Below are 27,525 nucleotides of genomic sequence, written 5' to 3'. Positions count from 1 at the left end.
ACACCAGGGGGGACGAAATGGCCAGAGGATAAAAAAAAAAAAAAAAAAAATTCCTCTGGCTACTTAGTGTTTCACTACACAGCGTGGATTCTAACAAAGCGTTCAATTGTTAGATTCCATGCTGTGTAGTGAATAGAATTGCTTTTAAAATCCAATCTCCGATTAATAAAAAAATCCCATTGACTTGCATTGGGATCGGAATTGAGATCGGGTTCGATTGAAAAATGATCGGAAATCGGATTTTAAAATCGATCCTGAAAAGTCAAGATCGGCCCAACCCTACCGACTAGTCGTTGCATGCCTTTGGAAATCCTCCTATATTCCATCCCTTGCTGAACTTACGGTATATGTATTGTCTCTACTAACTGCATGCAGGAACATATGATTGATTGCCAGAATGGTAAGCTTAAAGATTGTGACCCGGACGGCTGCCTAAGCTGTCCGGGTCCTGACCGGGCGTGTGGCTTCCCCCCTCTCTCCTCCTTTGTCCCCTCCCGGCGGCTGTTGCTGACCGGGGCGGGGTTTCTGGAGGAGGCGGGGTTTTCGCGGCCATTTACCTTCCGGCGCTGGGCGGGGACTTCCTTTCGGATCCCCGCCAGCGTCGGAGCAGGTCGCGTTTCCCTCCCACCCTCCCCACTGTTGGGGTTCTCTTTGTGTCGTTACGGTTGTTTATTATTTATTGGTTGTTGTTTCTTTGCTTTGTTATTTATTCCGGTTTATTTATTTTCAGGTGTCACAGCTTGCATGTTGGCGGGTCCTTGCGCCTTTCCCCTCCCTTCCCCCTTCTGGTCATCGGCGGTAGAAGATGGAGCGCGTCACCCGTTGAACATCATACACATGCACACCGCAGGCGGTGGCGGGGCATTCCGGTGACGCGCTTGGTCCAAGAGTTAAGGGGAGGGGGATAGCAGGGCCTGCCGATGTGTTTATAGTTTAATAAAGCTGTGGCCGACCCCCACTACTTTACCATCCAAGAGCGTGTCAGAGTTTTTATTGTATGTTGGGGTTTAACAGCCGTGGGAGGAGGTCCCCCCCCCATTTTTGTTGGTACCACATTCCGCATGGTCTTTTATTTCCATTAGGCTTTCTACCACCCAATCCCTGGTTCCTAATGAAATGGTTCTAATTTTTCCACTAGTACTCTCAGGGTTGCCTTACACCTCACTTCCAATACATATGCCATACTCTCCGCTAGGTTGGTTCCTCCCCCTCTCCCCCTATTTTGTTTTGTCTCTTTTTATGATAATAACTGGATTTTTACTGTTCTGACTTTCATTGTTGCACCGTATCTTGCCCTTGTTGGTTTTTATGAAATGCTAAATATTTTTATAATCTCACTTGAATAATCTATCTACCCAAATATCAGCTGCCTCTCCCTCCCTCTCACAGCATTAGCTTCACACAGACACAGCATGAGAAATACTGCCGCAGCTTCCACTGTTCTCTTCTGGGGGAATATTTGTATACTGAAGAGATTTTAATGTTTCGCCTATTACCATGTATTACTACAATAAGTGCACTTATATACATTACATGATACTTCTTGGACCCCTGATTTAAGTACAGTACACAGAAGTAAGACATAAAACAAGACTGTTAGGAGGACACATTCACTTTATTGAGCGTTAGATGGACATTTTCACTCCATTAAAACACGAATGGTGATGGTGCATATGATCGGACGCTCTTTCTCTCTTCATACAGATGTCATTGTATATTCCATAGAGAAGAGACCATTGGTGTAATGTGCCTTTGTCGATTAGTGTTTGGTTTGGTGTTTGGTTTTGACTTTGGTATGTTGTTTGACTTCTTGTTGGTCCGTTGCTTCGCCTGGTATTGTTGCTTTCTTAAAACCTGTCAAAAATAGAAAAATCTTGTAAAACAAAGAGGATATTATGTCTAGCTGATCAACATCGCAGTCAATCTGATTGGGCCAAATCTTGAATTCAAATGGGCCAATCACTGTCCGACCATAGCTCCGTCTATGCCTATAAATGCCGGAGATTTCATTGAATGGGTTGGCTCTCGCTTGCAGAGAAGGTGCAATGCCAACTCTGGCGCTGCGCCTTCACTATGAAAGTTTAGGGGTCCTTTCAATTCATTTGGGCAGAATCAAAATTTTCCCGATTCTAGTGATTCTTGCTGAATCAATTTCTAGGAGATTCGCTCATCTCAAAGCCTGAGAATTTCAAAATAGGGGGTATGAAAGGGGGTTTTCTAAACTAGACAGAGCCTTTTAATGATCACAGAATGTTGTAGATCAGAGAACCCTAAAGGATACTGTTATGATAACAAGAAACAATGGCGAGAACTGATAAAGTGATCGACAGACACAAAGAAGTTCTAAGTTCACACCTGCGTCCTGCGAATGGAAACCTAATCTGCTTAAAAAACCAGTTACCTGCGGACCCGAATAGACTATAATGGGGTCCGCCAAGTGCAGAGAGAAAAGTCCTGCTTTTTTTTTTTTTTTTTTATATGCAGATTCAGGGACAGGTGTGAACCTAGCCCGAGGAATACCAATGAGATTAAAATGTCAAACCTTGGTGGAAACACCATTTGGCTCCATGGGTGCTGGAGTCAAAACAGCAGCCTCTCTGTTCACATTGTTCTTTCGATATATTGGGGAATCCACAGTCCTCTCTGGCACCAGCCGCGACTGCACAGTGACTGACGACTGAACGTGGAAAAATCATTAGGATTTCATATATTATAACATAACTCCTAACTCTATTCTCTTAAAGGGGTTGTTATGGCCAATCAGGATTTTTTTAGAGGCCTCCTTGAGGTCTGTCTGAGAGTTTTTTTTAGACAGACTTTGTGCAGGGGGGAGGAGGAGTAAATAAGCTGTGACATCATCTATTGTCAGTAGTTGATGTAATGAAGGGTGTTATGATGTCATCTATAGCAGGCATGTCAAACTCTGGGTACCCCGAGGGCCACATGAGTAACAAGAGGTTGTTGCGAGGGCCACACACAGCAGTTAATGGCTAGGGCCTAGGGGACTGATCACTAATACCATGCATCACAAAAATCCGGCATTTCTATTGCAGGCTACATAGAGTAGCCTACAAAAGAAAGTATAGAATGACAGGCTGGAGCCTCACAATGCTCCCGACTGCCATAAAAATGCACGCAGGCCCTGAATCTTGCTCCGGGTGCCTGCAATTGCTGGTAACATGGCACCTCAGTTAAAGCTGGCAGACAACATTATTGTGTTGGAGTGCTGGGGGCTGGTGGTGGTGCTGGGGGAGGGGGCCTTCTGGATGTCTGGCCCTTCCTTGGGCCTGAGGACTGTTTTTTCCCACCCACTTGCAATTCTTGCATTTGGGGGTTAATAGGAGCACTACAGACTGTAATGCTCCAATTAACCCCCAAATGAAAGAATTACAAGGTGAGTGGGAAAAAAAAACAGTCCTCAAGCCCAAGGAAGGGCCAGACAGACATCAAAAAGCCCCCCTCCCCCAGCACCCCAACCCTTCCCCAGTACTCCAACCCCCCCAGCATCATAAATCTAGTATTTATCCCCTATCCGTAGGATAGGGGTTAAATACTTGAAAAAAAAATCACAATTTCTTCTGCAGAAGCTTACCTGCTTCTGCTATTCAGCCTGCGCAGCGGTCTTGTGAGACCGCGTAGGACGCAGGCACACGTCGGGTGCGGGCCTGATTACGTGGCCACGTCACCCAGCATGTGGAGAGGAGGGGGCGGAGCGGAGGGAGGAGGGGGCGGAGCAGGCAGGGAGACCTGCTCTCTGCGAAGGGTGAGGGGCAGCCGCTGGAGCAGCGCTGCGTCCAGCAGGGCCGCCCCAATCCACTGCTCACTTTCCAAGTGCTGATCGTGAGTTTTGTACATCTGCAGCCTGCACAAAAGTCTCAAACTTTTTCTCTAAAGTTTAGAGACAAAGTTTGAGACTTTTGTGCAGGCCGCAGATATGCCTGTAAAGGGCCGCATGTTTGACATGCCTGATCTATAGAGATTTTAACCTTTTAGGCCGATGCCCCACATGGCAGTCTTTATTTATTTATTTTTTTTTTTTTTGCTGCGACCCGCTAGCCTTAATCTTTGTAATCCTATCTGTGATGTAAGTGAGGTGACTGCTGCAAAGAATAAACAGAATTGGTAACTGCTAGTTTGTTATTAAGTGTAGTGCCAATGGACGTTGTGTTTACTGTGTACTGTAGCCATCATAAACCAGGAACTGTCCCCATTGCTTCCCTTACCACTGTCTGTTTGAACCAGTATTATTCTTACAAGACAATATGATGGTATTAAAAATTACCAGACCACTATATTCGGGTATCATTTCTTACCTGAACTGCAGGGGGCGCTATACTCTACCACAGTGTACTCAACTAGAAAAGAGATTAATAGCACAGGAACAAACAATTATACAAAGTTACAAATGCAAATAATAAAAAAAAAACATTAACTTCTAATACAGTATATTGAATATGTTAATAATAAAGACCAGTGTATACAACAGTAACATCGGACCACCAGTCATAGAATTTATTGAACGTATCGTGAAATCAATCTGGTGAACAGAATTCTGGGAAACCCAATGTACATGAATGGAATACGTACCTGGATTATAGTAATCAATAACCGCAGCATTGGCCGGCTGCAAATTCTCTACGTGAGCTTCTTGCTCCATACAAAAGACAAGGCTGAAAGCTTCGTGACTGACCTGTAAAATAACCAAATGTCAGGCATGAAATGTCCAACAACAAGATGTTCACAAAGATGGGGTGTGTGGAGTGGATATAAAATGTAAAGGACGGCCTGGTAGATCACTGTTCCTGTCTAGCGCTGAGGTTTTAGGATCAATGCCGTGCCAAGGTTGAAAGTTGGGCAAAGTGCATGGGAAAGCCATGGTGGAAACACAGTAGATTCATGTCTGCACCTAGATGTCATCATGGAGTCCCAGAGTGGACATATGTGGCCTTAGGCTTATACTTAGCAAATTATTTGACTTAATTTTTTAATTGTCAATGGCCATGTGGTTCGCGTATGACAAGAAACTTAACTAGAAGTATGTTGACTATTCTCACCAGTCTGAGGCTTTTTTTTTTTTTGTCCCCTCCCCTGGGCCTCCACCTAGAATACTCTGACCTGCCTCCACCATCCATCCATTACCTTTCATTGTAATCCTGGCTACTATGATATGTGGATGAAGGTTGAGAAATGAGGATCTGTTAGTATATTGTAATACTTGGTGGTCCGTATGAACACTCTGGGATTTTAGGAATATTTTTTTTTCTATACACAGTGATATTAGACAAAAATGTCCCCGAATATTTAAAAACCTTCTAGTTAACTAAAAAATATTACACTAAATAATAGGTAGTTTAGTGAATATACATTCATTTTATTACACACACACACACACACACACACACACACACATATATATATATTTACATACACAGCATATAATGAATCTTATTGAGCCCATTGCTTATAAGATGATCTTGTGTCTTACCTTTTTCAGGTAAATGGAAACATTTTGTGCTGTTATTTCTGTTCTTTCCACAATAGGATCTTTCTCCATCTAACAAACATAATAGGACACGTAATGTTATTTCATGAAGCTTATCAAATAGCAATGATAGAGACCAAAAAAGTTAAAAAAAATTTTGATAATCACTTAGGCCTCGTTTACATCTGCCTTCAGTAATCCGTTGGGGAAGTCAGTCCACATGGGGACCCCAGAGAACAGAATACCGACCTCATTGGCAAGCGATGAGGATGAGTAGTGAAAACACATGGACCCCATAGACTATAATGGGGTCCGTGTGCTTTCTGCGTGCTGGCCACACATGTCATGCGGACATGAAAGTAGATCATGAAGTACTTTTCTGACCGCATGTTCCGTGCGGACACTACCAGAAAGTACATGGACCCCATTATAGTCTATGGGATCTGTTCGGTGGGGGTGGGGGCTTCCATGCGGATTTACCAATGCAGATTTGAACCAGGCCTCAGCTGAAATGTAATATCAGCCACAACTAGGAAGATAATGGCTCCTGTAGATGGAGTCTGGATTATAACCATAAATAGATATATTTATGTGATAACTACTGTGTGGGGAAAAAGGCTTCAGATATTCTGAAATAACTCTCAAGTCTTGAGCTCCTGAACAACAGTGACACAATACGAATGAAATTTGGCCCTTTGACAAAATAATAATGTTGCATTGGTATCCCGTGGCATTTTCAGATGAGAAGAGATCAATGATCCCATCCTTTTCAGTCTTTGTTTGATCCTCTTTCCAGTCTTCATACTCGTAATCTACTATATTTGGGAATACAACAGGAACACCATCTAACATAGCTTCCATGAATTGGTAGGTTTGCACCATTACAGAATATTTAGGGCCACTTTCGAGTGAATATCCTGTATAGATGTTCTCATATTCCATGAACACATTTTGAAAGGGTTTTGTTTTAGGCTCAGAAAATTGGAAGAGAGGGGGCCGTGGCCTGCTACTGGACATGCTCTGTTGAGCTCCTCAGCTACACTGCTCTCTCCCTTGGGAAATCCTAGGCATCCGTGGCCGAACTTTGTCTTACTCACCCCCAGGTATTTCCTCATACCTCTGTGCTACGATCTGTGGTGTTTTTCTGCCATCTCTGCAGCGTCCTGGATGGATCGGCGATCAGGGCCTACTACATCTCCTGAAGCCGCCCGCCACCATCTTGGGCCTAACCGCTTCTCCCCGGCCGGCACCTGAAACCCGCTGCCACTTGCTCTGAGGGCACTGCTCCTTATCCACTGCCCGCAGCGACAGCCCTACGGTGGTATATACAATCCCGGCCGCCAGCCATCTTAGTTTGCGGCCTACTTTGCTGCAGACCTCTCTCCCTGCCACCTGACTTTGTTCACTGTGCACTACCTCAGCTGTGAAGCTGCTCGGCACCTGCACCCTCCTATATTGCATACAGGATCTATAGAAAATCAGAAGAGCAAAATGTCCTGCACGGAGGACTTTTCTCTCAGCGTTTCAAATTTTGTAAGGCAAAGGTTGAAAGTTGCAGAACCCGATAGAGAAGTTTACAACAAAAACCACACACTTTCAGGTATTTAATGCCAAGGCAAGTTTTTAGGTAAGCAATCTTCATTTTCACTTAATTCATCCATGCACCTCACCTTTTTCACACTGTCACGATTAGGAACGTATCCGGACACAGTCTCCACCACAATCACTGCCATATTGCTGTTTGGTCGGGCTCCTCCATAGCTAAAAAAAAATATCAGCAAGAAAGATTAGGGGACACCGGATAACAGACAAAACACTCTCTTGGATTACAGAATCGCCCAATTCACCCACCTCACATAGATGTGAACATTAAAGAGGAAGTCCTGAGAAGACAACTTATTTTTAAAGAACATTGCTCTTTCGGGATGTTGTGGCCGCTCCCCAGTCAATGTACTTTTACAGCCACCATTCCAATGAATAGTTAATCATATAATAGTTGGGCTGGCTCCAATACAATGGGATCTGCTCTTAATTAGTAGCCCACGGCTCTGGCTCATAGAAGGTGGTCCGAAGAGGAGGGAACTCATTGACTGTTTTCATTAGAGAACCTCTCATAACTCCTCGTACTACTTTAATTCCTCCCTACAAATTTGTCCGCTATTTTAATTTTTCTGGCAATGTTTCTGTTTGAGGACGTGTTTTTTTTTTTTTTTTTTTTTTTTTTTGCAAGATGAGTTTTATTTTTTAATGGCATTATTTTGGAGTGATTATAAATTTCTTTAACGATTTCTAGGGAATGGGGACCACATCAAATATGGTGCATTGTTTTTATTTATTTTAAATATTGTCCTGTTGACCTTATGGCATAAACTCACCTGACATCCACATGCACATCAAACCTTTCATAAGATGCATGGGTGCAGACAGATGGCTCGGTGCTGACATTGAAGGAAAATGGTCCTTTTCCATGTGTGTCAGGCATACGGAAGAAATGTAAATGTGGCTGCAAACAAAAGGATAAATGATCAAAAAACAAAGAAATTCTGGAGAAACCATCATTGTTCACCTTTGGCAACAATATGATTTGATGGTCCAGAAAATAAAACGTAGCTTAATTTTGATGTAATAGTCATTGGCAATCTCTACCTGTACAGAGACAAAGCCCTCGCCTGTAGCACTAATAGAATATTCTCCAAAGGGATCTGGAAGCTCAATTTGTTGTACGAGGAGACTGTTGCGTTTGTCAACATGAACTGTCTTTTTGAAGCCAGAATTTGAAGTTATTGTCACTGTTACATCCTCCTTCTTGTGCTTGATGGCTTCAGCGTATTTGGCCATAGCCTGAAGACCAAGGGTCGTATCCTATGGAACCCGGAAAAAAAAAAGTCAATTCTGAAACTTTATCATAGTAATTTAACATGTGCAAACACATTAAAGAAAGCCTGAATCTGATGTCACTGATCTTATAGTGATGACCTGATGACCACACTGGGGCCCTGCCACCTGCCATTTCAATATGTTCATTCAGTTTTTTTGGTGAACCGTAGAAGCACAAAAGAACAATGTAAACACGTCGTTCACACCAGTAAAAGTCTATGGTTCCATTTTTCATAGACCCAGAGACTTACAAAAAGTATAGAAAATGAAGCAAAAAATGAGCACAACAGGGCGCTATACGTGAATATCTCGGACCTCGCACGTCCACAGATTGCAAATATGCGATATAGGCTTTAATGTGTTACGTCTCAGTTAAACTTTGTAAATTGGGGCATCCAGAGGATAAACTGTTGCCCATAGGGTAGCTTGCCTCCTATCATTCTTTCAAGTTCCTTCCCATCCCCTGATGAATCCAATTAACCAAGTATGTAGAGTAAGACTTCTAGTGTAATATCCATGACTCCTAGTTGAGAAGGACATTGATCATGGTAGTCAAAAGTGGGGAAAAAAAATATGGTAGGTCACCTGAGAGGAATAGAAGCCTCCCCATGCGTTTTGCAGTGACATCAACCAGCGAATGATATTCGTACACTCCTCTAGTTCCTCGGTGGTGGTGGTTTCATCAGAAAGTAAGGCCAAAACTGTATAGGATGCGGTCTCAGGTTCTCCATCAGAGCCCCACTTTCTTTTCCAGTACATCATTCCTCCTGTTAATGGCAATAAAAAATATTACAATTGTAGCATAAAAATCAATAATTTCATTGATTTTTAATATAATTATATTTATATAATCAGTTCACTTTCTTTTTCTACCAGAATACTGTTTTTGTTTTTGTTGTTTTTTTTCACTACGTATGGTATCGCTGTTTGTTCACAGTTCATTTAGTTACATTTTGTTTGACTAGATCTGCGATTTAGAATTTTCTAAGCAAATAATGCAAGAATCCAAATAATTTCAAAGACGTCACTTAAGTTATCGACCAACCGTACCCCGTAAAGAGGTCACAGGTTTAGTGAACCAAATGTGCCTGCAATACTATAATCGTGTGCGTGTACTATACAGAGATTGATAGGATAGATATTTCTACGCTTCACCTGTCTTTACAGCGCTCTCATCAAGTTTCTTCAGCATCTGATTTCTTAGGTTATGGTCTCCTGATAAAGCGAAGACATATGCCAGGATAGACTGGGTGTGCGAGTCTTTCACATCATTCACGGATTTTCTCAGATATCCCAGGGCAGCCTCCACAATATTACTCTAATAACGACAGAAACAAAAACATACAGAACTGTCATAGATACATAGTATAAAGCCTGTTCCATTCCATGAACATCATTGACATCACCTTTATCTAAAAATAATGGTCATCTCCAGGGGAAGCCCCAGCTGATAGGACCGTAAACTTCCCGGGAAATGTAGCTCGACATCCCCAACTCTCTAATGATTGGCATGAATGGACTAGATCTGCCAGAAAACACTAAATACATACTCCCGTATATTCTCACTGGCCCATGTAGGGGAGAAACTCAGGACAGGTCTTTATTCCTGTCCATTTTGTGGCCTGGGCAGATTAATATATCTCGTCATTTTCATATCTTGAATTGACTTACCTTGCATGAGGCTTTATGTTCCAAGAGACCGACTATAACATAGGCTGTGCGGAAGATATTCTCATCATCATCGTCCTAAAGTTAAAATTAGTTCAGAAATGTAAAGTTTAACTCTATTGTAAAAATTTATGGAATTGTGAAAAATTGTAAATTGCCTCATAAATAAAACCAAAATGTCTATAACTATGTGTTTCTGTGATTTTAAGTGCAATAGAGTATGTCTATATTTGTATGGAGTGTCTGTGTGGCAAGTGCAGCGCTTCAGGAAGCGGAAAGCCCACCCCAAGTGCACCAAGTGCATAATTTGCACAAACATGTAAGTTGCTTTTCTCCAGATATACAAAAGTGACCAGCCAAAGGCCCACCGAAAAAGAAGAGCTGAAGGCCCCAATATGCTCAAACATCTCTGGCTCCCTAATCTAAAAGACCTAAAACGTCCGGAATTTGATGCACTTCTAAAAGGCCCTGCCGAAACGTGGCTTCTTTATAGAGAGAAACTACTTACAAACATTTCTCCTCGGCTGCCAGCGAACCTACTTCCATATTTAACTTGGTGGCAGAAACTACATAACCTTACATTTAAGGATGTGACGCACAAAGATGCCCCTCTTACCCATGAAGAATTTCAACAGAAATTGTCCATGGACAATCTAAATTTTCTGGACTATACTAAATACACTCATGTTATTTCAGATTAGGGTTGAGCGATCGTGTTCGGAAAAGATCGGATTCCAATCGGCGATTGAGAAAATTTTTAGGTGGGATTGAGATCGGTACTATTTCCCACAATGCTTTGCTTAGCCGTCACACTGAGTATACGCTCCACCCATTCTGAGTGCGGTTTCATAGGAATGAATGGAAGCAGCCGGCACACAGCCTTAACCACCTGCACGCCGGCTGCCTCCATTCATTCTATTCATTTACATCTTGGGAGACAGATTTGCATATTCTTCCTATGTAACTCGTGACTAATTATCTCCCCCTACTATACATACTCCTCTCTCCTCCCTCATACCCCCCTGCCCCCCCCCCCCTCCACCCCTTGTCTCCTGAGAATTCTTTTCTCAGTATTTCGATACGTTAGTTTTGTTCTGGTTAAGGATATGCTTTGGGCCCTTTGGACATTATTAATATCTGGGTTTTTGTTTCTCACACCTAGACACAAACCAGTTTCCTCAATTTTCTATTTGTTTGTTTATCTAGCACTGTTATACATTGTTTTTCATACCTTTTTTGGTGAACTGTACTAGTACTGGTGAAATATTGTGTAAAATCTTAATAAATTAAGAATTGAAAAAAAAAAAGAAAAACAAGAGCTGAAAACTTGCTATGCACTTCCGTTCCGCTTTCCCCTCGCCCCAGGCTCGAGATCTCCTTCCCCATTCATTGTGTTGGTTTGTTCTGTGTGTGCTAACACATATATTTGATAACTCAATGTACCTCAAGGTAATTGTTAAAGTAATGTCCCTCTTCCTTGAAGGAACCATCCGGCAGTTGTTTACTATGCAGCCAATTAATGGACTGTTCGATTAGTTTCTCATCTATGTAGATGAAATCCTGAGCACCGAGGAAACCCCTGACTACATATGCTGTGAGCCTGGAAAAAAAAAAAAATGGAAAAATTTAAAGGATTTATGCAGATTTTTTTTTTTTTTTTTTTTTAAAACATAGCTACTTTTTTTTTTTTTTTTTTTTTTTTTTCTTTTTTCTCAAAAATTGGGTTAGGGTGGATCCACACCATTGTTACTTTAGTCCGTTGCTCTCATCAGTCGTAGGATAAGGACCACTGACTTAAACAGCCCCCTCTGTCTGCTTTCACTGTAATGTAAAAAAACACATGGGAAGCTTTCTTCCGTCGTGTTTGTTTACTCTCTAACGGAAGAACGTCCTGTGTGTACAACTTTTTTTCTTCCATCAGAAAAGTAAAAAAAAAAAAAAAAAAAAAACGTGACGGAAGAAACCTTCTCTCGTGTTTTTGTTTTTTATATTACAGCGAATGGTAACAGAGAGAAACAGCCAGGGTTCCGTCCATATCAGTCATTCTATAACTGTGATAGTGTTACGGATGAGAGCAATAGACTAAAAGTGTCTTATAACAAGAAGTTCACCTATGGAGGATCTTTCACCACGTCTTAACAACTCCAACTCTTTACATCTTTCAATAGATCCTGATCCACTGATTCTGGTGCAGTTGGAATTTTTTTCTATAGCCATTACCAATCCCGAGCAATCATTTTTGTTAGTTTCATGTATTCTATCTGTGGTCAGTTGGGCGATCCCTGTCTGTCTACTCCAGCTAAGGACCGCCCACCTGACAGTAGAGAGTATGATTATGCTAAGAGTAAAGGAAGTGATTCCTTGAGAATGGTGGGGGCTAGAGAAAAAAATCCAACTGAATCGGAATCAGTGAAACTGCGTCTATTGTAGAGGAGAGTTGGTGGAGATGGTGAAACGTCCTCTTTTACGTCACCATCGTGCATTATATACTCAAATAATCTTATTAAGTTGCTTTTCACCATTTTTCTACATACCATATATTATCGGAGAGACCTGGAAAGATTACATATGATCCGTTTTCAGTCCTATATGTGAGCTGGTGTTGGTAACCTGGAGGTAAATAATGGATACAATTATACAAAAATCGAAACAGAGCAATAACAAACCTAATGAATAATCAATTTCATGTTTCCCTATGGTGTCACGCACCTTCCGTCAGTGCTCGTACAATCTTGGCTTTTACTTCAGGCGTCAGTTCATCAATGCTTTTGAGAAACTTCAGAGCGTTCATATATCTGGCAAACTTAGCCATGTTCTGTTCTCCACATCCATCTGGCATATGGGTGATGTCCTCAAGATTAACCAGACTATTGGCCATTGGGTCACCTGGCAAAACATATTACAAGGAAAATGTTATTTCCATATTAGATAATTTATCTGTAAGAAAGTGTAGGTATCACAGAAGACTCCTCACCCAGAACGAGGACGTGCGCGCGTTCAGAGCCCAGTACTAGTCTCTCGGGAGCATCGAACTTAACAGGGATTGCATCTCTTTTGTCTTACAAAAATGGAGAAAATACAGAAGTTAGAGATTAGTCATTATAGCCCCGACCCCATAACTGAGTTTTTGAGATTCCTATTTCTTATATGTATCCTATAGATGAGAACACAAATGTGAATAGAAGTTTACTCTTTTCCTATGAGGCCTATGCCAAAAAAAATCTTTCCCAACTCCAATATGGCCATCAGTATAAAATCCTGGATCAACTTGTCAAGTTGTGTGAATATAACCTTATGTAGATGTTTTATGGCATATCTTGTGCTTTATATTTGCCTCAGTTCATCTTCTTGTGATGACTTACCTCCAGGGAACATGAGGAATGTCTTTGTTTTTTCATCTTCATGTCCTCTTGGCTAAAAGAAAACAAGAAAACTTATATACAGTCCATATATGTTTAACCCACTGTATCATAAAATGCTTGTTGCAAATTGCATTTCCAGACTGGGTTCCAAGGCCAATGGTAGGAGTATGTGCCCTGTGCATGGACATGGGGTACAGTCTCTTGTCATTATTGAACAGAGCATTGTTGACCCTGATGGAGACTTCATTGACCCAGACTGCATTCATAGCTATAAGCCAGGGGTCATAGGACTCTGATCAAGAGTAGTTTCTGTAGAGTACGTAGTTTTCCCCTTTCTACACTAGCCTGTTGGCAGAAGCATTCATCTCAAATAAAACCTTCCATAATTGTAGCAGATCATTTTCCAATTCCACCCCTCTTACACTGTCAGGAGAATTCCCCAACAGGCAGAGGAGATGGTAGAAGAGCCTTCTACCCCCAGTACCAGTTTGTGATGCCACTGTTTCCGTATTACAGCATTCAGCCTGCTGGACTGCTCCCAGAAGATCTACATGCTCCTGGCCATCACAGTTTCTTCAGCCTTTCTAGCCATGAACTCTGAACCCTGACAATGCAAGGCTGGCGCTATCGGTGTAGTTTCTGCTTTACAGTCTCTACGTTGTTTTGAAGCCCTACTTTAGGGACCAAAGCCTCACCAACCAGTGATTTGCACCACACTGGTAAACCACCTTTACAGTTTGAGATCTCTGTAGTAAATTATATAAATTTGGAATTGTCATACTCAGACTGACTAATCTGCATAGTACACAGGAAATAAAATAAGGCAGAAAATGTGTGAATGAATAAGGTATGTACTTTCCAGAACCGTGCCATTGAAAAATACTACTCATCCCACAATAGCCAAGACCTCCTATGGCTACATTCACAAAGCAATAAAAATGGGATAACTTTAGGGATGCGACAAGCAAAATATGTAAAAAAAAAAAAAAACAACAACAAAAAAAAAAAAACCCTGTCCTTAAGGTGTTAAATAGATTTAGACCTTTCCCAGTACGTCACACAGTATATATTGTATGTGGTTAATATATCTCACCTTGACCCCAATTGTTTTCATCACAGAGTCCCTTTTGTAATCTTTTCCCATCAGAAGAGTCTCTTTGGTGCAACCTCCTTCCACTTCTACTGATCCACTTTCAACATGAATCTTTATGGGCTCTGAAAAGTGAATGTAGAGTCGCGTGTCTTATGTTATAAAGGAGAAAACATCCTAGGATATATGGCATGTTATCACCAGAACCCAACATATCAACCCAGCCCTGCAGATAAAGATTTTAGAGTCCCCTGAATCCAACACGATTACGAATCGTTGCCTCTGTTGCTGAGATTTTGCACTTTGTCAATATGCAAATGAGCTCTTTGGAGGGATGAGGGCGTTTTCCATATAACTTTGGAGCAATATCAATACCCTCATAGCTCCATTGCATATTGACAAAAAGTGTGATTTAGGTGACCCTAACCTATCTATCTGATATTCTTCTGTTTATGGAGTCTACTGATAGTCTCCCTTTAAATAGTGCAGTTACTCCAAAGTTGCCAGGCCCCTTGTAGAAGACTTTGCATTGTGCATGACCCTAACTCAATATTTTACCCCCCAAAAAATCAACAATCGTATGGATAACCGTAATAGATTTCTAAAATGTAAGAACAATCTTTACTTGGTTTCAAGGTTGAAGCATCCCAGGAGAAAGTGTGGGAATGTCCTCCACAGACACATTTGTATTGTTCTTTCTCCTTGTCTGTTATCAGATCTTCTGCAGCAGACAATGACACAAAAACCTGTAAAGCAGAATAAAATTCCAGAAAGGGATGAAATAAATAAGTTACCAGGAGGTTGTATAGCTAAATTCAGAACGTAGCTCTGCTCGTCCGGGACATGAAACGTTTATGATAATTTTGGCTCCTGCTTTGCCTCTTTATTTTCCCCTTTTCCTTGGTCCCCCAGTCTGTTTCTCATGCTAGCCTTCCATCATTCATAAATGGAATGGAGATGGACCCCATAGTGGTTGCACCCCATAGATTTTGGACTCTATAGCTGAAGGCCTTGACGTAAAATGCTCGTTGGGCTGGAGGTTGGAGGACATCATCTAGAAAAGTGGTCTTCTCAAAGAAGATGGAGAGTATGGAAAATCCGTCAGACAAAATGTGGTACAGGTAAGAGGTTGGTCTTCTAAAAGGGTTGTTTTCTTGGAGAAGTTTATACACTTGTAGACTTATCAATTGCAAAATTGTATATTAGATGCACTAACTGTTTAAATTTGGGGCTAGTGTCGACCTTCTGCCCTCCAATCTTTTTAGTCTATATTTACTAATTATTTGTAATATTTTTTTAATATGATATTTGATATTTATTGTCCATTTATTAGTGGGGACACATTTGTAGGTCTCTTTTATGAGGTGCTTGCTGTGCCCCTTTAAAATGGTGTGAATTTCCTGGGAAATTATTTACAGATTGGGCTGCTTTGGACCTTTAATGTTTTAGGAATTTTTCTCTTTACCTAGACAGCTGAGGGCTTGCTTTTATGGGTATAGACTAGGGTTGAGCCGATCTTGAGATTTCAAGATCGATTTTAAAATCCGATTTCCGATCATTTTCCAGCCGATCTCGATTGTGAAATTTGCTCGATCGCCGATCGGAATCCGATCTTTCCCGATCCCGATCCTCAACCCTAGTCAATGCTTCTCTATGGGAAAAGTCACTTTTAGGGTTGAGACGATCTTGAAATAACCTCCGATCTCGATCCCACTGGAAAAGATCGGGTCGTAATTCCGATCGCGATCGTGAAATTTACTCGATAGCCGATCAGAATCTGATCTTTCCCGATCACTCAACCCTAGTATAGACCCATATTGGGGTTCAACCCATTAATTTTCTTTGCAGGGATGTGAAAAAGCAACATATCCTCTGTTGTTTTTCAGGTTCATTTTTCATAATGTTTATCTGTTACCTTACAGTTGTTTTATGTCTTACTAATTTTGCATTTTTTATAGTGTACATGCAGGATACAGAAGGGGAAATTTTGGATTTTAATGGGATGCTGATACTTTGTTGAAAGTCCCACAAAGGGACAACCAAGCACCTACGACACCTTGTAGTTCCATAAAGAAACATATTGGTTATATTATATACCACCATAAATCCACAATGGAGGTCACTAATGGTTAAACTTTCAAAATTTTCATGTTTTTCTTACCAGATGACATTCTTTCGCATAGCTGAAGACCACAACTTGTATTGGAAACTGCTCCCCTTGAACCACAGAGGGGGGAATAATCACGTCAAGGAAGTAAGATTGGAATACGGTGAACTCAACGTCCTTGACACTGGCAAAACCGGTCTTGCTCAAGCAGAAGCCATCAGTCATAAACTTAGTGATACTGTGTGGAGCAGTCAGGTTCAGTACAGTGTGTCCCCCTGGTCTGTAAAATAGGAAGAATATTGAAATCAATAAAGTGATATCATATGTAATGTAAACTAGATGCTGGACTCCACTGAACTCACAGAGGAGCATTATGCTATTTCACAAGTGTTATCTCTTTTGCCCTGATGTGGTGCTTTACCTAATTTAATATAAATTTTATATAAATTAGATGCATCTCTGGCTTTCTGTGTGCCACAACGTCAAATCTATGCCAAATAGGATTTGGTCTAAATTTGTGGTATAATTTACGCCAGCTAGGACTAGTTCAGAATATCGTAGGCTATGCCCTCTCACTAAGCCCCATATTCAACCTTTGCAATTCAATGATTGTAAACTGGGACCAACTGTTCTGGAATCAGGGGTAAAAACTGCTAACTGTATTCAGCCATCTTTTGCTGTGGGTAGAGCCACCGTGGGATATCCACGAAGCTTTGAAGCATTCACTGACTCTGCAGCTAAACAGGGCTCTGAGACGCTGAAACAATCAGCAGCTGAGGAGGGATATTTAAAGACTGTTCAGAACTTCCCATGTGCCTTCTAGTGATTCATTGTTATTAGCTAGGCTCCTGTTCTCACTTTAGATATTCTGTGCTCTCCTGGTTTGGCCTTGTTTGTCTTCCTGTGATTCCTGGTTTGATTTCAGTTTGTAGTGCATCTACTTTTTACACTAGTTCCTGGGGTGATAACCTGGGTCCAGATTCTGCTAAGACCATCCAACCTTGCGGTTGGGCTCTAGTGTAGACGTCTGGGTTGCTTTAGACTCTATATCCCAGTGCAATGTGAGATTTAGGTAGCTTGTTCCACTGCTCTCTGTTTTCAGCCAGTTCTCAACTGTTTATCCATTTCAATTTTTAGATATATACGCAGCATCTTGGACACTTTTAATGTAAATGGTTGGAACAAAATTTCATGAGAACAGAAAATCTGAGACGTGAGTATATGATATATGTGTGCCTATCTAAAAACTACAGAATATCATTCATGTATTAAAATAGAAACTCACCCCACATGAACAAACTCAAACAGCCAGGCTTCTGGAAAGTCTGTTCTTGTAATGTGTTTCTGGATCTCTTTATCAGTTTCTAGAAAAGGAAATTAATAAAAAGAAATCTATTCATTAATCTGACTGATACTTTATTACAGAGGTGACATTGCAGGCTGACCTGTAATAATAAATCCAAAATGTTTTTCCCAAACAGGAGCCTACTACAGTCGGAAAAGTAGCTGCCATGTCCAGTTTTGTTCACAGAATGCCATAACTACTCTGTACTTTCAAGTAAACCTCAGATGCATGTCATTGTATCGTCATAACACGTTAGCCATCTGCTAAAAAGGACATGCGGGTGTAAGCCGATGGCTGGTCAGGTAATGGAGGGGGTGTACATCTCGCCCAGACTACTAAGGTGGGTGAGATGAGAAAACTCCAGGAATGTTTGTTCTCAGCAGACAACTTTGGTCTGCTGAGCATTTTGGTAAATGCTCAGTACTAGGCTGGATTTTTTGGAATGACAGGTAGGATTGGTAGTGGGACCTGTCATTCCACCCCCCTCCAGTCCACACTTTGGGGATGTTCCAGTAGCGACTCAGCTGCAGAGAGTCTCCTCGTCAAGGAGGCTTAAGAAGTTGCTCCAGCAGCAACACTTTGTCAGAGCTTGGCTGGAGAGCAAACAGAGAGGTCATATTTTTGGAGCTGTGTCCTGAGTGATTCAACTCTTTTTTGGATTTCTGTTATTCTAGGTGAGGTAACCTATTCTATGTTTAGTTAGCGCCTAGCCGGGCAGGGATTTCTTTTTGTATTGTTTCCTTTTGTTGCTGCACTACCTTTCTGAGTGAAAATAAACTCTACCTTTGTTTTGGACTAAAGAAACTGGACTTGTGTGTCTATGCCACCCCACCTAGCAACCCCAGATCCTGACACAGGACTATACCCCCAAATAGAATAGTACCATCCCTGACTACTGCTGACATTGCTATGCTTCATCCACCATTGTGTTCCACCTGTATTGGGACCGCATGGTCATAGAGCCAAGTACTGTCACTTGATCTACCCCTGTATACTTACTCAATGTACTGCTTATGAAACTCCAATTGCTTCTCCATTTTCCTTACCACTTATAGAGGTTTGATTGGCAAGCAGTGGAGACCGGTCCCCCCAATAATAGAAATGTAGAGATGCAACAAGTAAGTCAGCTCACTTGACAAACTTTCTGAACAATGCTGAGGATCAATGTAGGTCTCTGTATGGGCCCTACAGGACGCTTTCTGGTTTGCTTATGACTTCCCCGATTCCTATCTTGTCTTATGTTTCTTATTTTATGTGTTCTTCATTGTTCTTGCTTTAAAATTTTTGTAGAAACATACCACCCAATGAATGCCAAAATGACCTCTTTTTTTTGGCATCCTACAGATGAATGGAGGTCTATGACTAATTCCAACATATAAGGTGAGGTGCACAGTTGCAAATTCATTAAAGGGTTGTCCCACAATCATATCCATTTTTAAACATGTAGAAAAATTACAAGCAAAATTGTTGAAAATTGAAATGACTAAAACAAATTTAGAGTTTTGATGACTTTCTCTAACCATCTTAGTGGTGACATCTTTTGTCTTGATCGTTTTCCAATGGATACAACCATGAATGCAGAAACTTTCTATGGTCTGGGTCTTGTCAAACACGCAGCCTTGATTTCCGTACTGTGGACATCAGGGAGGGACACGACATGTATGAGAAGATATTCTGGTAATAAGGACATCATGGCTGGGTTTCTGACAACTTCCAGAACATAGAAAGTTCCTGCATTCATGGTTTTGTCCATTGGCAAAGTATCAAGACAGAAGTTGTCACCACTGAGATGGTTGGAGAAAATCTGTACAAGTCTGCAAAATTTTCACTTATGTTTAATTTATAATGGTCTACAAATTTACATATGGTTAAGCTCATGGGAAAAACCCTTCATCATTTGGTTTCTAATAGAGCTGAGCGAGTAGTACTCGATCGAGTAGGTATTCGATCGAATACTACGGTATTTGAAATACTCGTACTCGATCGAGTACCACTCGCTATTCGAATGTAAAAGTTTGATGCAGAACCAGCATTGATTGGCCGAATGCTATACAGTCGGACAATCAACGCTGGTTCTTCTCCTACCTTTAGAAGTCTTCTCCGTGCAGCGTCCCCGCGGCGTCTTCCGGCTCTGAATTCACTCTGCCAGGCATCGGGCCTGGGCAGAGCCGACTGCGCATGTCCGCTTGTAGTGCGGGCATGCGCAGTCGGCTCTGCCCAGGGCCGATGCCTGGCAGAGTGAATGAAGAACCGGAAGATGCCGCGGGGACGCTGCAAGGAGAAGACTGCTCAGAGGATCCAGCCCGACCCTCACTCGTGGACTTGGTAAGTATAATTTGATCGAACGTTGCCTACATTTTCACCCATAGACTATAATAGGGTTCGATATTCGATTCGAGTAGTCGAATATTGAGGGGCTACTCGAAACGAATATCGAACCTTGAACATTTTACTGTTCGCTCATCTCTAGTTTCTAATTCATGGGACACCTGAAAGCCCAGTTTCCGTTTCAGCAAGATTATCCTTAAAAGGCTTGTCCAGGGCTATGATATTGAGCTCTAGGTAAGTGGCATCGTGTCCATTGGCCACAAGGCCATTCTCCAGCTCTGTCCCATTGAAACACTAAGCTAAGCCACTTATACAATGTACTTTGCTGTGCTTGTTAAGCAGTGAAGAGCCCACAGGAATCAATGTCTTAGTCAAGGCAATCCCTTGAATGTTAGGGTATTCATTGACACCTTATTTAATTTGGTGGAATGAATAGAGCTAAAATAGAGCTCTTTTTGGAGTATCCAATATATCAGTGCATTGCGCAGGCAGCATTGGATTCAATGGCAGAGTGTAATGCCCAGTTTCCCCTGTGGTGGCACCCAAGGTCCAACTGACTGCTGGAGAATGTGGCGGCGACAAACTCGCTTATAGTGGAAAGACTCATCTAACATAAAGAGATTGTCCAAAGTGTCACAAGATTTGACCTGAGGTTGTTGATTTATATGAGTACCTTTCTTTTGAGTTTTCTTCTTGGCTGCGAAACGGCTAGTAAAGTCACGTGGGATACAGTTCACTTTTTTTTTCATGTCAGTGTTGGTAAAAACTTTTAAATGATTCCTCTGTTAAAAAAATAAAAAATAATTCATATTAAGTCAATATCAAATAAGTTTATTTTTTTTATGTAGATTGTGAGCTCCATATTGGGATCACAATGTACATTTTTTTTCCTATCAGTATGTCTTTGTAGAATGGGCGGAGATGCACGCAAACACGGGGAGAACATACAAACTCCTTGCAGATGTTGTTCCTGGCGGGATTCGAACCCAGGACTCCAGTGCTGCAAAGTTACAGTGCTAACCACTGTGCCACCGTGTTGCCCCAAATAAGTTTATTTTAATCCTATCCCATCATCAAGTAGTACTTGTCATTTCTCTATGGACTCATGAGGCATCATAAGGCTTTGTATACAGTAATATAGTTATATACCAGCTGGACACAAAGCAAAACTCTTAGTGTAAGAAAATATAGGCGCCATGGGCCGTATACGCAGCACTAAAGCGCTGCGGGAAGAACCGCTGCGTGATCGCATTGTGTTTTAAGAGAAAGTTCACGGAGTTCAAAGCCGCCGGCGTTTCCGTAGATATAATTGACATGCTGCGAATTACAAAGCCGCAACGTGTCCGCGCTGCGATCTTTTCCGCAAAGTGGAGATAGGATTCGCATGAATCCCATCTCCACTTTGCCAGCACTGTACAATGCCATGATTTTTCCAACAGCGTCTCAGCTGCGGGAAAATCGCAGCGTTTCCTTACCATGGGGCTATCTTGGTCATTGGTCAAATATTATTGCATTGTATTTATTTTTAGCTATGAAAATCACCAGCCTCAAGGAGCGCAAGAGGTTTTGGCAGTGACCAACCAAGCCACCATGAGCTTTAACCACGACAGACTATCACTACTCGAGCCTTTCCCCGCTCTTCCTCTGGGTTGCTGCAAGGACATGAATTTTGATATTTTCCTGTTAACATAAACCGCTTTGCTAACCTTTACATAAAATGCAAAAATCCACTCTTGAAGCAAAATAGTTTTACCTCAAACATCTGGAATGCACTATCCGTGTAGTCACTTTCAGCTGTGGTATCCTCCGGGCACGAGTGTTCTTCACGGTCTATTGCTAGATATGAGTCAGGGTGGCTAAGAATATTAGACCTTAGAAGCGCAGTCTGTAAGCAAGACCAGACACAAAGTTAAGTTGTGATGTATTGATCCAAACTGGAATGTCAAATCCATCCTAAACTGAATATATTACAAAATGGACCACTCATACCATGGTCTTCTTTTGGAGTTCTAGATGTATGGATACAGCAAACTTTAAAATAACATGTAACCTGTTAAAGGGAGCCAGAATCCAGCATATCAACCCTGTCCCATAGATTGATTGATAGGGTAACTGGAATCAAAAATCATTATGTAATGAGGATGTTGGTTACACTTGTCAGGACTTGAACCCAGGGACTTTGGTGTCCCAAACGATAGCTCTCCTAACTGAGCTTTTCAGCCTCCTGGACCGCTCCTGTGCTGATCTAAAGCCTAGTTTCCAGTGCCTCCACTTTTAGTTTCCGCCTCTCTGGTTGGCTCCACCCTGTTCCTTGATTGAACTTTCTATTTAAACCCAGTCTTCCACATCCATCTTGTGCATCGATCCCTGGCTTCCTCCTGACTATGACCTCCTCTCCTTCATCTCTGATTTTGCTACTGCGTGACCTCCTGATACCAACTCGGCTTGCTGACTACTTTCTCATCTGACCCCTTTGTACCCCTTTTATATCTCCTGTTGCTGACTTGGACTGGATGACTACATAATATTGGACCCCTGCCACCTCCTGGAAACTACCTGGTATTTCATCTTCCTCTGCTTCTGGATTTCCATCAACTTCTACATTTGCTCAGCCTAGCAATTTCCCCGAGTAAGTTGCACTAAAAGACTCCGAACCTGACCCAGATCGTTCCAACACTCTTGTTTCGGCAAAAATCAAATTTGCATATTAACAATAGGAGGCAGCAATTTACAAGGCTAAAATTTGATTCAAGTGATGTTAACCTATCTATCTGGTCTCTTATGCAGAGTTTTGATGACAGCCTATAGCTAAAAGTCAGGTTCATCTGTGTAAGGGTCCATGGCCACCAGAAACTTCTGAGTTTGCACCTTCACCGCTAGTTCTATGGGGTTAACCACTGGCAAGCACTGATTTTATTATCCCCGTCCTTTGCGCTTATTTATTGAATCCTCTCTGCTCTTTCACCTTCTTTTCTATACTTTCAAACACCAAATATTAGTTTTTTTTGTTTGTGCCATATGGATTAGGCATTATTTACTCTGGGTACCATTATAGTGTGGTGCCACAATAAAGGGGTCATTATACACTTTCTATCAATAAGTATTTGGACACCCAGTAAAGTTCGACGGAGGTGGAGTTATGGTCTGGGGGTGTTTCTCCTGGTATGGACTTGGACCCTTGGTTCCAGTGCATGGTAGACTCAACGCCGATGCCTATTGCACCAATTTAGATAACAGTTTGCTTCCTACATTATGGCGGTTCTATGGGTCAGACCAATGTTACTTCCAGGATGACAACACCATCTGTCGTATAGCGAGGTCAGTGACAATCAGGTTAACCGACTGGACTGGCCTGCCCAAAGCCCAGACTTGAACCCTATCGAGCACCTCTGGGACGAGTTGGATCGCTGAACTAATGGGTGCAGCATCTGACCAACATCATTGATAGAACTTACCTGTCTTCTCCAAGCCAAATAGAATAAAATACCACTAGACGACATAAAAGGACTTGTAGAAAGCATGCCCCGGAGGGTTGAGGCTGTAATTGCCGCTCGGGCCACAGGTGTCCAAATACTTATTGGTAGACAGTGTAGTGTGGGGGTTACAAAAAGTGGGCCATTAAAGTACAGGTACTGCAATCAGGGGGACATTATACTATAGGGACCACAATGAGGAGAGAAATATATTATGGGAAACACAATAATGGGGATGCAATACAGATGGTGCCATAATTAGATTGTATTGTAAGCCCTTGCGGGCAGGGCCCTCTACCCCACTGTGCCAGTTGGTCACTGTTAGTTTTATATCTACCTGTATATTTTGTGTACTGTATGTAACCCCCAAATGTAAAGCACCATTGAATTAATGGTGCTATAGGGGAGCATTATATTTCATGGGAGCCACTAGGGGGCATGATACCATGTCAGAGACACATTGTACTGTGGGCACAAAGTCACATGGTTAGGAAAGGACATGACCAATTCACAGATTTTGTTACTCTTTCAGCGCTTCGAAAGTTGGGAGGTATGCGTAAAGTGATACCGTAGTCTAACCATATGCTGTCCTGTAATAACCGTTTTAATTCCTTATCTTTTTTTCTAGCCTTGTTTTGAAAAACTTGTCATATGATATGTCATTACAACTTACCACATCTGTTGCCAGTATATGGTCATCATTGGGATGTTTCAGCAAATATCCTTTGTCTAGAGAACGCACAGAGCACACGGATCCAGCATCGGCTGTAACTTCCAGGTTCACATGTTCCCCAGGTTGGACTTGTCCTTTCGAGAACTCAAGTTTTAACTGTTCAAAGGTGCAAATGTTAAGATATGTTATTCCAAAAATAAAGTCTGTTTTTTTTTTTTTTTTTTTTTTTTTTTTTTTTTAATATCTTACTTTGAAGACACAGGTTTTACACCTGAGGCTGGATAACTAAGAGATTTTGATGACAACATGTCCTCTCGTAGTTAGTTGTAGTAAGCACATCACCAGATATAATGGTTGCCGTTATATGGGGACAAAAATATATTCGGTGATAGAAAAAAAAATATGCCTCACTAAAAAAACCAAATGAGTAATGTTGTCATTAGGATTTCTTACCCTTAATTCACGTCTGCATTTGGTAATCCGTTCGGGAAGTCCACATGGGGACCCCCCGAACGGACTACCGAACGCATTTGCAAGTGGTGTGTAGTTGAAAGCACACTGACCCCATAGACTATAATGGGGTCCACGTGCTTGCCGCGAGATCTCCGCAAGAGTCATGCGGACAGAAAAGTAGATCGTGAAGTACTTTCCTGTCCTCATATTCCCTGCGGAGATCTTGCGGCAAGCACACGGACCCCATCCTAGTCTATGGGGTCTGTGTGCTTTCACTGCACGCCAATCTGTTCGGTAGTCCGTTCTGGGGGTCCTCATGCCGATTTCCCGAATGGATTACCAACGCAGATGTGAACAAGGCCTGAGTAATGCAACATCAAAATTTCCACCGGTAACGTTAAAGCCTTTAGTCACAAAAAATTAATAAATGGATCTGTTCTTTGGCTTTCTGATGGCCAAGTGTCATCTGTTTTTTTTATTCATTTTTTACAGATGAATTTCATTGGAATCTTTTTTTTTTTTTTTTTTACCCAACTACTGATCTGTTTTTAACAGCCAACATTCAATGCTGATCCGTTTTGATAACCTTTAAAAATGGATCCATTGATTTTTTTTTTTTTTTTTTTTTTTTTTCCCCCCAAGATGGGCAAAGATAGAACATGTCCATTTTTTTGATGGACTCAGTTATGGGAATTCATCAAGCCCTCTATGTAGGTCTGAGCTTCTTCGTAAATCAGGTGTGTCTTACGCCTGTTGGGCCCTTTATTAAGATTAGCGTGTATAAAATGTCAGTCTTAAGAAATTTGCCTCATGAACACTTGTTTTAAAAACAGCTGTACAACAGTTGTTAAAAAAAATGGAGAAAAAGGTGTTTTTAAGACCATTCCCTTCACTGTGTTTCCCTGCACGGCACCGCTCCTGGTCATCTATTGTACAGGGAACGACAGCATAGCTGAGTAGGGCCGGTTGCAAATCCCTGTACTGTTGAGTATTTGTGAGCGATAACTGTTCAGTGAAACACAGGGTAGGGGGCATGGTGCTAAATCACTGATGGGCCACTTAGTTATCTGGATCATTGGGATCCCAGAAATCACACCCTACCAATCCTAAAATAGTGATTTGGCATCACCTAACAAGATGGCAGTACGCCTTTAAATTTCTTACCTGCTTCTCTGCACATGGTGAGACGTAGTAATCTTCAATGGCTGCAATGGTCTCTCCATTTGATAGCATAGAGAAAACAACTAAACTGAATGCGGGGAATAAAGCCTGATCGATGTGGAATTTTAGAGGAAATGAACCATGTGGATCTGAAAATGAGAAGAAAAAAAAATTGGCAAAAATTTGGTAACTCCATCAGACACACCATGGGGATCATATACTTGATCCAGTTTGATAGGAGAATAAGCAGTTGCCAGATCTCTATCTGCTTGAGCGATCCATGTATGCAAATTGTAGAGGAGTGGGGCAGGTGGTAAAAAAAAGTTTTACTTTTCAACACAGAAATCATGTCTATTACTATTGTCTGGTAATGGAATAAGGAATAGAGATGAGCGAACACCGTTCGATCGAAGGGGTATTCGATCAAATATCAGGCCGTTCAAGGTATTCGATTCTAATTGAATACCAGGCCGCAAACGCAGTAAAAATTCGTATCTCCTCCCACCTTCCCTGGCACTTTTTTTTGCACCAATAACTGCGCAGGAGAGGTGGGACAGGAACTACGACAACGTAGGAATTGAAAAAAAAAAAACATTGGCTGCCGAAAACATGTGACCTCTGATTCATAAGAATAGTGTCGGCCATCTTCGTCTCATTTTCGTTTTGGAGTGATAGGGAGAGCTTCGTCTCAGGGCGATACAGTGCTTTTAGCTTTGTCTAGGCAGGAAAAAACAGCTCTTTTCAGAGCTACACTGCAGGAACACTGCCACTGTCATGCAGCAGGGTAGCAGCAGGGGACGTGGGCGAGGACGTGGAAGTGGATATCCAGCTGTGTATCCAGTCCACAGTCCAGGTACTGGAGAGGGGCTGCCAGCAATGCCCCTCGACAGTAGCAGCAGGGGACGCGGGTGAGGACGTGGACGTGGATATCCAGTTGAGTATCCATTCCACAGTCCAGGTACTGGAGAGGGGCTTCCAGCAGTGCCCCTTGACAATATCAGCAGGGGACGTGGGCGAGGACGTGGAAGTGGATATTCAGCTGGGTATCCAGTCCACAGTCCAGGTACTGGAGAGGGGCTGCCAGCAGTGCCCCCCAAGGGCCTGAAAATCAATTTTTTAGGGCTCCAGTCCAAGGGCCTGAAAATTAATGTTTTAGGGCTCACCCCCAAGGGCCTGAAATCTAATTTTTTAGGGGTCACCCCAAGGGCCAAAAAGTAAAACACTGCTGGTGCATAGCTCAACTCACCTCAAGGTCAAAAAACACTGCTGGTGCATGGCTCAACTCGCCCAAAGGGCCAACACATCTCTGCTGGTGCAAGGTTGAACTAAGTTAAAGGGCCTAAAACTCTGCAGGTAAAAGGCTGAAGTCACCTAAAGGGCCTCAATGTCTGCTGGTAGCTCAGCTTAAGGGCCTGTAACTTAATTTGGAAGGGCTCACGTTAAGGGCCATAAAAGTGAATTTTGGAAGGCCTTACCACATCACACACACACACACACACACACACA

At 42.0% G+C, this 27,525-nt stretch overlaps 1 protein-coding gene across 1 annotated transcript in view; it reads right to left on the bottom strand.

Moving 5' to 3' along the window:
* Positions 1 to 1,596: 1,596 nt before the first annotated feature.
* LOC142183583 (alpha-2-macroglobulin-like) overlaps positions 1,597 to 27,525 on the bottom strand; it is a 37,605-nt gene continuing 11,676 nt past the window's right edge. Inside the window, exons 14-37 of the mRNA XM_075258716.1 lie at positions 26,023 to 26,168; positions 24,406 to 24,561; positions 22,013 to 22,144; positions 20,933 to 21,041; positions 17,872 to 17,950; positions 16,641 to 16,866; positions 15,105 to 15,225; positions 14,483 to 14,604; positions 13,390 to 13,441; positions 13,002 to 13,085; positions 12,737 to 12,913; positions 12,562 to 12,637; positions 11,471 to 11,627; positions 10,031 to 10,105; positions 9,515 to 9,677; positions 8,945 to 9,126; positions 8,129 to 8,344; positions 7,858 to 7,985; positions 7,153 to 7,243; positions 5,486 to 5,554; positions 4,588 to 4,690; positions 4,314 to 4,355; positions 2,543 to 2,677; positions 1,597 to 1,854 (exon numbers count right to left, since the gene is read on the bottom strand). Coding sequence (XP_075114817.1) covers positions 1,760 to 1,854; positions 2,543 to 2,677; positions 4,314 to 4,355; positions 4,588 to 4,690; positions 5,486 to 5,554; positions 7,153 to 7,243; positions 7,858 to 7,985; positions 8,129 to 8,344; positions 8,945 to 9,126; positions 9,515 to 9,677; positions 10,031 to 10,105; positions 11,471 to 11,627; positions 12,562 to 12,637; positions 12,737 to 12,913; positions 13,002 to 13,085; positions 13,390 to 13,441; positions 14,483 to 14,604; positions 15,105 to 15,225; positions 16,641 to 16,866; positions 17,872 to 17,950; positions 20,933 to 21,041; positions 22,013 to 22,144; positions 24,406 to 24,561; positions 26,023 to 26,168 — 2,936 coding nt within the window. The 3' untranslated portion in view covers positions 1,597 to 1,759. The remainder of the gene's footprint in view (positions 1,855 to 2,542; positions 2,678 to 4,313; positions 4,356 to 4,587; positions 4,691 to 5,485; positions 5,555 to 7,152; positions 7,244 to 7,857; positions 7,986 to 8,128; positions 8,345 to 8,944; positions 9,127 to 9,514; positions 9,678 to 10,030; positions 10,106 to 11,470; positions 11,628 to 12,561; positions 12,638 to 12,736; positions 12,914 to 13,001; positions 13,086 to 13,389; positions 13,442 to 14,482; positions 14,605 to 15,104; positions 15,226 to 16,640; positions 16,867 to 17,871; positions 17,951 to 20,932; positions 21,042 to 22,012; positions 22,145 to 24,405; positions 24,562 to 26,022; positions 26,169 to 27,525) is intronic.

The sequence above is a fragment of the Leptodactylus fuscus genome, chromosome 10 (assembly GCF_031893055.1).
Source record: "Leptodactylus fuscus isolate aLepFus1 chromosome 10, aLepFus1.hap2, whole genome shotgun sequence".
In the NCBI taxonomy this organism is placed as follows: domain Eukaryota; kingdom Metazoa; phylum Chordata; class Amphibia; order Anura; family Leptodactylidae; genus Leptodactylus; species Leptodactylus fuscus.
Note: the sequence above shows the minus strand (reverse complement) of the source record. Positions and strands in the feature narration are given on the sequence as shown.